This window comes from Staurois parvus, unplaced genomic scaffold, assembly GCF_062004578.1.
Source record: "Staurois parvus isolate SC_StPar_1 unplaced genomic scaffold, SC_StPar_1.0 ptg000068l, whole genome shotgun sequence".
Lineage (NCBI taxonomy): Eukaryota > Metazoa > Chordata > Amphibia > Anura > Ranidae > Staurois > Staurois parvus.
The window spans coordinates 9,356,157-9,368,568 of record NW_028317864.1 but is presented as its reverse complement, the minus strand read 5'-3'; the positions used below and the strand labels follow the sequence as shown (position 1 = coordinate 9,368,568).

Below are 12,412 nucleotides of genomic sequence, written 5' to 3'. Positions count from 1 at the left end.
TGTTTGTATTTTTAATCCTTTTTATAGCAAACCTTTCAGAAACCTGGGCAGTTCAAATACAGCATATAATAAAAAAAAAATACATAAGCAGAGCTCACCTTCAGGGAAAACCACACAGCTAGAGAATAGCAAAAAGAAACAGTGGAATCTCTACACCTCCCTGCTGAATTATACCCATACACTAATTAAAGCTGAGCTCCATACAGATGACAAAACGTACCATCACTCTGTATATATTAACCTACTATTAAAGGTATATGTAAATGCACTCTGCGTAAGTACCTGAATATGACTTGGTATCAGCCTCTTGCAATCCGGGTACAGGAAAGCTCAAACCGGGAAAAGGAGAAGCAGCACAAGAACCAATTATCTGTGAGCTAACAAGGAATATTCTGTTAGAGGAGTGAAGGGGAGATCCCACTTACCTTTTCACTGCCCATTCCTAGGCTGAGATAAAACCTGCAAGTGTTAAGCTGGCTGTAGATGGATCGAAATTCGTCCAATTTAGCAGACTAGCTAAATTTCAATCCAATTATGGCCCTTCCCACTAGACGGAAGTTGATCTGATGATCAACTTTTGTGAAACAGGATTTTAGAAAATTTTTCTTGATCAATAGGCTGCAGTGCTGATAGTGTATTCTGACAGTGGAGGAGTCCCCTACTGTCAGAATACAATAGCACAGCTGGGAGGATTTCTTCATCCAAGTCACTAGTGTGGATGGGTTTGTTTTTTTCGATCAGTCTACTGGCTGATTAAAAGAAAATTATCCATCTATGGCCAGTCTTGAAAAATCAGGTCTTGGCCCCTGCCAGACAGGGCTATGCTGTCGATAGAACTGTGTAAATCTCAGGACTGGATGGATGTAAATATAAATCCTTTGGCAGGTAAAATAGCTCCCTTGAATTAATTTAATTTGTGTATTTAGCTGCTTGGTTGAAGATTTGCTTTAAAATTATTAGCAAAGCTTGTGCAATGGAAATACATGTTTAACCCCTTCCTGCTGAGTGTACGCAAATATACGGCCGCACTGGACTGGGTTTTTTTTTCATGGAGCTGCATATTTACTTAACTGTCTTTGTGCTGGGAGCGTGCCATAAGACGCACTCAACACACAGACCAGGGTCCCACCGAGAACCCTGGATCCGTACTAATGATCGTGCCTGACCGAGGGTGCCATTAAAAAAAAAGAAAAAAAAAGCTTATAGCCATTTACACTGCTTAAAAAATTTAAGGAACACTTTGAAAGCACATCAGGTCACAATGGGGAAAGATATCAAGCCGGATATCTATACTGATATGGACTGGGTAATGTGTTGGGAAAGTAAGGATGATTCATTGTTTGATGAAAATTAACAACCTACAGAGGACTGAATTCAAAGACACCCCGGAAATCAAAGTGAAAAAATGATGCAGCAGGCTAGTCCATTTTGCTGAAATTTCATTGCAGCAACTCAAAATGATATTCAGCAGTTTGTATGGCCCCCAAATGCTTGTATGCATACCTGACAACGTCGGGACATGATCCTAATGAGACGACAGATGGTGTCCTGTGGTATTTCCTGATCCCAGATCTGGACCAGGACATCACTGAGCTCCTGGACAGTCTGAGGTGCGACCTGGCGGCCTCGGATGGACCGAAACATGATCTCCCAGAGGTGTTCTATTGGGTATAGGTCAGGCGAGCATGGGGGCCATTCAATGGTAGCAATTCCTTCATCCTCCAGGAACTGCCTGCATACTCTCGCCACATGAGGCTGCACATTGTCGTGCACAAGGAGGAACCCAGGACCCACTGCACCAGCATAGGGTCTGACAATAGGTCCGAGGATTTCATTGCAATACCTAATGGCAGTCAGGGTGCCATTGTCTATCCTGTAGAGGTCTGCGCATCCCTCCATGGATATGCCTCCCCAGACCATCACTGACCCACCACCAAAACAGTCATGCTGAACGAAGTTACAGGCAGCATAACATTCTCCACGGCTTCTCCAGACCCTTATACGTCTGTCACATGTGCTCAGGGTGAACCTGCTCTCATCTGTGAAAAGCACAGGGCACCAGTGGCGGACCTGCTAAATCTGGTGGTCAATGGATAATGCCAATAGGACTCTATGGTGCCAGGCAGTGAGCACAGGGCCCACTGAAGGACATCAGGCCCTCAGACCACCCATGAAGTCTGTTTCTGATTGTGTGGTCAGAGACATTCACGCCAGTGGCCTGCTGGAGGCTCTGGCAATGCTCATCCTGTTCCTCCTTGCACAAAGGAGCAGATTCTGGTCCTGCTAATGGTTTAATGATCTTCTACAGCCCTGTCCAGCTCTCCTAGAGTAACTGCTTGTCTCGTATTGATGTGCCATCTTGGAGGAGTTGGACTGCCTATGCAACCTCTGTAGGGTCCAGGTATCGCCTCATGATACCAGTAGTGACACTGACCCTAGCCAAATACAAAACTAGTGAAAAACAGTCAGAAAAGATGAGAATGGAAAAAAGATGACAGTGGCCTCCACCTGAAAAACTATTCCTGTTTTGGGGGTCATCTCATTGTTGCCCATCTAGTACACCTGTTAATTTCATTAGCACCAAAGCATCTGAAACTGAAACAACCCCCTCTGCTACTTAACTGACCAGCTCAATATCCCAGGAGTTTAATTGACTTGATGCTATACTCTGATTAAAAAGTGTCCCTTTAATTTTTTTTGAGCAGTGTAGTTTAGATATTTGGAATGATCTTTAAAATAAAAAAAAAACCTGTTCTGCCCAAATTTTAGGTGTCACTTTTTGATGCAGGAAAAAAAAAAAAGGAGTGATGGTTATAAGCTTTACTTCCAGTTCCCCATTACATGTGTTTTCAGATTTTAGCGCAATAATGAATGAGTAGAAAAAAACAGGACTGTTCACTTGTACATGGGAATTTATTGTTTTGGGTCATAAGATGAAGCTTTTACAAAACACAATGCACAGATGTACAGAGCCATTAATACAGCCCATTCACCCTGCCTCCTGTGTGAAGACGCAAATCCAGATACAACACCCATTCCAATGAGCTGAGAATAATTCATATAGGCAGTGAAAGTCCTTGTGATGGTCTGATGGGTACAGTGAATCAATTAATGAATGCTCTCACTGAGTGGTGCTAAAGGAGAAGGAATTGTGGAAGATTTATCACATTGAAGGTGAGTCTAAAGGAATTGGGGAGCAGTCAATGTCCTGTTTGCAATACCTTGGATGCTGATATACCACTACATATGAGAGTTTGTATGATACTGGCTATTTGTGATGGCTCCACTCCACCACCTGGCATTAGATTCTACCTCAGGCACAAAAGTGAGGTGAACGCATTTCCCAGAAGTCCCTGGTTAACTGGATTTGCTATTGCCAGTCCTTATTGGGAAGACACAAGTGTAGACTCTCTAAGGAACACTTGAGAACAAGCAAAAAAATTTAAAAATAAAAATGGAACGAAAGCAAGAAAGAATAAGGTGTCCAAATAAAAAAAAAAAATACTCAATATACATACATACGTGTTACTAATAAAAGAATGTTATATTGCTTAGGACAGAAGACAATACTCCAACATCTAATTTTCAAAGTTGTGCAGAAGGGTTTTCTTTGGTGCTCAATACAATCTTAGAGCAGAGTTCCACTCACCCTGTCAAAAAATAAAAGTCAGCAGCTACAAAAACTGTAGTTGCTGACTTTTAAAAAACAGCCACTTATCTGTCCCTCGGTCCCATGGTGTGTTCCCCGCAGCCCGTTTCACCAGCCATCATGTATTCCAGGAGGCCGGCTTGCGGCTTCACAGCCGGGTACCCACTGTGCATGTGCGAATAGCACTGCGCTTCATGAATGGTCCTGTAGTCTTCTGGGACCTGTCACGTGTCCCAAAAGACTACAGGGAGGGAGGGAGGACACCTTCCGTTTCCAATCGCCTATGCGATCGGACCGGAAATGGGAGCGGGAACCTGTCAAATTCGGATACCCGCTCCCCCCCGCCCCCCAAAGGTGCCAATCCTTAATGGGGAGCAGTCCTTAAAGCGGAACGTCCCCTTTTGGGTGGAGCTCCGCTTTAAAGTTAATATTCGGAATAAAGTGCACCTGTTGCCTGAACAAAGGGGAGAGGAATCCATATTGTCTCAAAAGGCGCTATGTGCCTTAATGACCCTACCTGCTCATAGCCAACCAACAGATCGCATTCTCAAATCTAAAGGCCCAGCACACAATATGGCTGCTGCCCACTATGTTTAGGTGATGGGGCCACTTAAGCACTGCAAGACTAATCAACCTAAAGGTCATCATTTTATATTCAAATACAATTCATGAAAGCAGGTTGGTTTGGCACAATGACCTTAAAATAATCTAGTAAGCAAAGTAGAGGTCTGGATAAGGGTGGAGAGGTCTTTATCCATCCAAAACTGACATTTTTTTGGATGTGTGAAGCTCAAATTTGCCACCCAAATTTTTATACTGTTCTGCAGGTGCAATCTCAACCTCCTTGCTTTCTATGCTTTACCCCTGCCTAGCAATCCCCTTTAGGTTGCGCAAAGCTACACTCCATTGCTGAATTCATTATGGGCTAAGGCTTTCTCACTTGACCTACAGCCAATAAAAACCTCCCTGCTGTAATCAAGAAATTTATGAAAATCAAATCAAAGCACCAGTCCACCTAACTCTGAAATAAATATCAATTTTGTGTAGACTTAACCTTTAAATCTTTGTGGTATTAGCTCGCGTATCCTAGGTTATATTTGAAGATTAGGGTGTCCATTTCTTTTATTCCTCTGCTAATTATACTAAGTTGGCGCTCCTCTTACAATCACTACAAAATAAGGAAGGAAAACATAATTAACTGAAGTCTTCTAATATACATATGAGACAATAAAGATGTCTTGGCTACAGAACAAACAGGACAAGACACAAAATAAAATAAAAAAAAAAAACAAACAAAAAAAAAAAACACACACCGAAAGGACAAATGCAAATCATAATTCCAAGCTTATGCAATATCATCTTCGAGCAAATGTCCAACCAAAAAGAACTATATGGAAACTATGGTGACAGTCTAAAAATTATCTTTTCTTTTATTTTTGTGGGTGAGAAATCATGGAATCCATCTTGTTCATCCGAGTCCTTTATTATTGCAGGATCATGCCTTATGTTTCCAGTTGAACTCTGTCCCTGCTGAATGCTGAAAACATATACAAACTTTAAGGTGACTTTGTGTTTACCCACTACATATGGATTTTTCCACATCTGTCTCACAAAAGTAAAAACTTTTGTCTAGCACCTGAATAAATAAACTGAATGATCAGGTTGACCCATCCATTAGTTGATTTCCATTAACATATTTTTAATCTTCCTTAACTTATGAAAATGTAATGAACTCATTGCTTTTTCATAAAATGTCCTCACTTTTAGGGGATCAGTCTTTAGAAAAGACATAGCAAAGCAGTTTTTGGCCATCAGAGGGCACTGTAGTGTGATCAGCTAGTTTGTGCAACTCATGGATCTCCTTCCGCAGTTCTCAAAGCCGGCAATCTTTACGCTGATTAAAAAAAATCCACATTAAATGCTGGGGGAAAACTACTAGTAAGAATGTACTTTAAATATGCACATATATTTGAATTTCTCCACGCAACTGCTTTCGAGATTCCCAGCAGTCTCCATCAGTAAGAACAGGAAAGCAAACATTTGGACGCCATATTGTTCTGTTAGAGCCATGGCAATGGCTTAGCAGGTTCCAAAGAGTCACAAGATCCAAAGGTAATCACTGGAACAGACATACATTTCTTGTTTCCTTTGTTGCTACTGTGTTCTCTCATGGAAATCACATCCAAATATATGTGAAATCAAGAAAAAAAAGAAAAAGAAAAGAAAAAGAAAAAAAAAAAACAGTAATAAATCACGGATAACAATATTTTATATTTTCCTGTGCAAATGAAGCCACATATGGCTGCCTGTGGTGTAAACTGGACACCGGGCTTTTCTGTAGAGAGGTCTGAAGTACGGGTAGAGACCGCCACTTGCTGTCTCCCTTTTATAGTAACGTGTCCATGCTCTCTTCATTATAATTACCACAATGCTGAAGCACTTTCCTGAGAAAACAAGATTAAAAAAAACAAAGGGAACATAAATAACTTAATCTGCATACTGCACCAAGCATTTGCCATATACTAAAAGCTTGGTCTTTCACAAGTAGAGATTAAAGCGTTTGTAAAGCTTTTTTTTTTTTTTTTAATTAAAATAATAAACAAGTTATAAATGTGTGAGTTTAGCGAGCGCACCAATAAAAAGCTGCTGATGCACAAAAAGGAACCACACAGCCTTTCTAAGAATATGACATGAAAATAGGGTGTGCAGCGCTATATAAATAAAACACACTGTCTAAAGTATGACAAAATGGAAACATTCCATAAACTGGATGTTAAACAGTCCAAGGTAATATAATATCAGTCCAAAAAGGTATATTCCAGTGATGGAGTATAAATGACTTCAATCCAAATGGGTATATTCCAGCATCCTAACATGAAGGTGTAGAAAAATTGCCCACTCACCGGAAGTGCAATTTAATGTGCACATAGAAATTCCATGAAGCCGGAGGTCCCATGAAGGTATAGCCTGATGATAAAGGTGCCCTCTGGTGGTGGATAGGGTGACGGCTGCCAGAGAAGTTGATCTGGACCAATTTCCCAAATTGTCCTGCCTGGGTGGACTCCTAGAATGCTGGGCTGAGATGTGGAGGCTCAGTGCCAGGTAGTAGAGATGAGAACGCTCATAGTGTAGTATTATAAAAAGTATTTATTGAGTATATATCATTAAGATAAAACGTACAGGGTTAGAGTACCTATACAGGTATAGTGTAAATGAGCTCTTTAAATACACTGACCAGTGAATATAAATGATGGCCACCGGACCTCCTGATCCGGTGGCGTAACGTCAAGGCGTGCAGAGGCTCCTCCTAGACGCGCTTCGTGTAATAACACGTCTCCTGTAGGGGTGATGCCATGCATGCCTGACGTCTCCTTACTGCTATTTATAACCTAAAATTGCGCCGTTCTGCCGTTTTTCGGCCTATTGCGCATGCACGGGTGCCATTTTGCCGGCTATTTGGCCTCATGCGCATGCGCGGGCGCCATGTTATCGGTGATATTGTGAACATCTAAAAATGGTCGGCGCGCGGTACACTGCGCATGCGCGCGAGTTCCGGCGGCCATTTTATTGGTTTGAAAGCCTGCTGCCGACGTTCAACTGCGCATGCGCGAGCCGAACGATCGCAGCTAAAGCTAAAGAACAGTCTAAGTGGTATCATACTGAGCTGATGGCCAGTATATATCACACCTAGCAAATGGACAATGACAGGATCACTGTAGTGATGGATACAAACCCCTAGACGGTGTACCAATATAAAAATATGAAAGTATGAAAAAATATGCATATAGGAATGTGCATATAAAAAGGGGGAAGCTTATGCTTTAATTAAAAAGGTGGTCGCCATTTTATTGGGGATCTGAGATGAACCCGAGCAATTAGCAGGCATAAAGTCTCCCCACACATAAATAGACAGATATGTGAATGGAAAGACTATATCCTGGTGATGATCAGTAGATACTTAGCATATTGTCTAAAAAATATATCCATATACCCCTAGTAATAATAATAATAATATATTAAATCGATATGGCTATAATACTCAATGGATCATATAAAAAATCATATCAAAAATCATATAAAAAATATATATATAGCACATAATAATAGTGAATGGATATTACCATAATCAAATATTTAAATACTAAAAAAATACTGAAAAAATCATGTAGTCATAATGACTTAAACAAGTATTGTTATGATCGCATGGTTAAAAAACACTAAATGAATCATGTAGACATCTATCTAGTATGCGTCCCTTTCGCCAAAATTGGGTCGTTACTACCTCCCTAAAGTACACAAAGACCCCATACATCCTCCAGGTAGACCAATAATCAGCGGAATTGGCGCAGTGTGCAGTGTACCGCTCGCCGACCATTTTTAGATGTTCACAATATCACTGATAACATGGCGCCCGCGCATGCGCATGAGGCCAAATAGCCGGCAAAATGGCACCCGCGCATGCGCAATAGGCCGAAAAACGGCAGAACGGCGCCAGGACACTTTTTGGCGCAATTTTAGGTTATAAATAGCAGTAAGGAGATGTCAGGCATGCATGGCATCACCCCTACAGGAGACGTGTTATTACACGAAGCGCGTCTAGGAGGAGCCTCTGCACGCCTTGACGTTACGCCACCGGATCAGGAGGTCCGGTGGCCATCATTTATATTCACTGGTCAGTGTATTTAAAGAGCTCATTTACACTATACCTGTATAGGTACTCCAACCCTGTACGTTTTATCTTAATGATATATACTCAATAAATACTTTTTATAATACTACACTATGAGCGTTCTCATCTCTACTACCTGGCACTGAGCCTCCACATCTCAGCCCAGCATTCTAGGAGTGCACCCAGGCAGGACAATTTGGGAAATTGGTCCAGATCAACTTCTCTGGCAGCCGTCACCCTATCCACCACCAGAGGGCACCTTTATCATCAGGCTATACCTTCATGGGACCTCCGGCTTCATGGAATTTCTATGTGCACATTAAATTGCACTTCCGGTGAGTGGGCAATTTTTCTACACCTTCATGTTAGGATGCTGGAATATACCCATTTGGATTGAAGTCATTTATACTCCATCACTGGAATATACCTTTTTGGACTGATATTATATTACCTTGGACTGTTTAACATCCAGTTTATGGAATCTTTCCATTTTGTCATACTTTAGACAGTGTGTTTTATTTATATAGCGCTGCACACCCTATTTTCATGTAATAAACAAGTTATGCTTACCTGCTCTGTGCAATAGTATTGCACAGATCAGCCCCGAACTTTCTCTTCTGGGGTCCCCCGCTGGTGCAGTTGGTTCCTCCTCTTCTCGGTTCACCATCATAGAAAGACGTTTCTCCTATGGAGGCGCATCTGTGGGCTTTCTCCCATACTGGGTTTTGTGCGTCTATTGACACACACACACACACACACACACACACACACAAGACGGCTTAGACCCACCCCTGCACTCTGCTCACAGGATTCGACTGACAGCAACCGGGTGTAAATGGCTCCCACTGTTGCCTTTGTGAGCAGGGAGAGAGGAGACAGCTGCTGCAGACAGCACAGCACTGAATCAAGATTGGGCTCAGGCAAGTATACAGGGGGGGTGAGGGGGCGATACAAGTAATAGGACATGTTTTACCTTAACGCAGAGAATGCATTAAGGAAAAAAATGTCCAGCTTTTAGAACCACTTTAAAAATTTAACCCTCCCCCCCCACCTCAATTTTTTATTGCAGTCTCCCCATTAAAATACCCCCCCTATCAAATGACCATTGCACATGGACTGAAGGTGATGAGAAATCCCAAATTGCACTGGTAAAACTGTCTACTGCTTTGAAAGTATTTCCTTACATTTATAACTCCCCCATAATATTCTTAAACAATAAAAGTCTAAAAAGGTGTCAGGCTTAAGATTACTGTGCAAGTGCAAGCCACAGCAGAAGTTGGGGTAGGAGGGTGTGTGTGCTGATGGGGCCAGAAATTAGGTCATGTCCCATTGCAACACAGATTCATCTGCTGCTGATGTTACTACGCATGTTTAGTAGAGACATGTTATTACCTACCTGCTGCAACTGCACATACGCCAGGTATTGGCACCATTTTGAATTATCCAAAGACTCTACACTACCTCCAGAGCAGACCCAGCATTTCGTGACAATGCTGCTGATCACCTCTAATATGCAGCAATCTTTCCACATATTGGAAATTAGTCTTCCTTCACGAACAACATAATTGTGGTGCCACATGATCTACTAAAGAGAGGTGCAAATAAATTATTAGTGATGGAATTGCTGATTGCCATGATTTGCAAAGACTGCCGCAGGTTAGAGGAGATCAGCAGCACTATCACTAAATACTGGGTTTGGGTCCTACTTTCTACACGTGCAAAGAACAAGCCTATAGACGTCTATGGTGATCAGTTTCCTGGCCCCATAGAAGTCTAAGGGGTTCTAATGCACACGCACTGACAGCAGGAAATAGAAGCTCTAGCCACAAGTAAAATACATCTGAAAACCAGCAGCCACGAAGCTTGTCAGCGCCCGCAGCTATTCGTGGCTGTTGGCAAAGCTGGCTGGACACACACACACAAAAAAGTGTAATTTGGTTATCAAAGAACCTTTTCCGCTTACCTGTGGGTGATGCAGAAAAGGTATTTCCTATATACACCTGAGAGGAGTACCAAGGCAGGGGCTGTGATGTTTCTAAGACGCTATGTACAGCAGCTATGTACACAGCATGCTGCCAATTCCTTCCACCAGCCATGATTTGTCTGTATTGCATAGAGAAGAATGAAGACCTAGTGATGATGTCACCAAGTCTAAAATAAGATCTGAAATGAAAACTGAAAGTTTTCATTTAAAAATATTGATGAACAGAGGAAGGAGGAATCAGGGAAAATATAAGCCAATCAAACTTCAGCTTTAACACCTTGCAGGATCCCTTTGTTAGGTAAACAGAGGTAGTTTATGACTTCTCAGCAATGACCAACTACAATGATCTGAATGCAGCAATGAAAATGGTAGCAAAACACAAACATTTACTGCTCCCACTTATTACCTTCGGTTCTGGAGAAGGGGACAACTGAAGAGACACAATGATTCAATACCACCATTGATCAGAAAGCTGCTGCTGCAACTGTCATCACACATTCACACAAAAGTTGTGCTTTATATTACCTAGCCATATCCTTTGTTTCTTGGCGTGTAGTTGGCATGTTGACCACATCTACCAGCAGTGGGAGTCCACCTTCTTTGATTAGAAGAGGGCAGTATTTGTCTGCTAAATTAGAAGGTAAAGAAAAATATTTTCAGCAAAGAGGGGTTAAAAAAAAAATATTGCAAAAATCCAACATAATCTTTAATATGGTGGAACATGTCATTTACAGTTAAATGCACAACGCTAAAACTGTTAAGGTGAACCTGACATTGGAAAACATTAGGTCCTGTGTCAATAGCATCAGTTTGAGACTCAATAGATCATTCAGAATTAATTGACAGGTGCACCTGACCTGCTTCATATAGGCTTTGCTATTCCATAGACTTTTATGGGACTGCAAAACCTGTCAACACAAGTCTTTATATACCTAGATTCACTTTCTGCCAGCACCTACAGCTGTCTATTTCTTCTGTAATTGGTATGCCTGCAGATGAAAGAGGAAAAAATGTTTGACTTTCCCTGACCTAAAGTGACAGTGCTGGGTGCCTGAGCAGCCAATGGCCAAGCACCAGCCCTATAATAATAACAAGGATTTAAAACATTTATGTCCAATATGGCCATATAATAATTTTGACATACTGCATTTGACAGAGTGACATCTCAGATTATAAGCATTTGCACTTTAGTATATCATACATTATTCATTGAGTTTTTAGCGCTGCACCTTTGTTATTATTATTGGTTTTTGGAGGTTATTGGTTCCTTTCGGTGTACAGCAGCTAATTTTTTAGCCCTCACTTTTATTCCTGCTTACCAAGCACCAGCCCTGTCACTTGGAAGGAGAAGTAGTAAGTCACTTCCTCATGATATACCAGGTTATAATTTATCCCCCGTTAAAAAAAAAAAAAAAAAAAAAAGTAAAAGTTTTGGGTTAATTTTATTGCATTTTTAAATAAACATTTTTAAAACGGACCTTCACTTTGCCCAAGTAGGGCAAAGCAACAAATACTTGCTGTACCTTCACTCCTCCACCACTCCATTGGTTCAGAACAGAAAAGTGGTATTTCATTCACACACAAACCAAGAAGTACTAGCATGTTATGTATCTATTACATACTGGTACACATCCCCACAGTACTGACAGAAAAAGGGAGCAGTTATACTTACGATATACAGATACAAGGTTGTACAAAGCCCATGTTGCCCAGTGTTGGCTGACAGTTGAAACGTTCTGGGGCAGAAGACGAAGAATTGGCTCAAATGACCTGTTAAGAATACAGAGAGCACCGGTTTCATTTACGCTTTTTTTTACCCCTATATGTATTGGTCTCTATCTTGGTCTAATGTAACTATGTATATGCCATACCTGGCCGACCCGCCCTGGAAGCTACTCCCGTGATCGCCACTTGCTTCCAGGTCCCACACAGAGCAGCTGCCCTGCTGTTTGTGAACACAGAAGGTTGGCAGCTCGGCACGGGTGCCATTCAGAGAAAGCTTTGTATTTTCTGAATGAATGCAAAGTGTTCTCTGATTGCACAAGGTGAAGATTGCAGTAGTGAATCAGCGGCTCATCTTCCCCTGCAGCAGGATTTCTGGCTGGGGAGA

The 12,412-nt window shown here is 41.6% G+C and overlaps 1 protein-coding gene across 1 annotated transcript in view; it reads right to left on the bottom strand.

Annotated features, from left to right (window-relative positions):
* Positions 1 to 2,894: 2,894 nt before the first annotated feature.
* ZER1 (zyg-11 related cell cycle regulator) overlaps positions 2,895 to 12,412 on the bottom strand; it is a 76,564-nt gene continuing 67,046 nt past the window's right edge. Inside the window, exons 14-16 of the mRNA XM_089669127.1 lie at positions 11,975 to 12,072; positions 10,828 to 10,930; positions 2,895 to 6,093 (exon numbers count right to left, since the gene is read on the bottom strand). Coding sequence (XP_089525253.1) covers positions 6,036 to 6,093; positions 10,828 to 10,930; positions 11,975 to 12,072 — 259 coding nt within the window. The 3' untranslated portion in view covers positions 2,895 to 6,035. The remainder of the gene's footprint in view (positions 6,094 to 10,827; positions 10,931 to 11,974; positions 12,073 to 12,412) is intronic.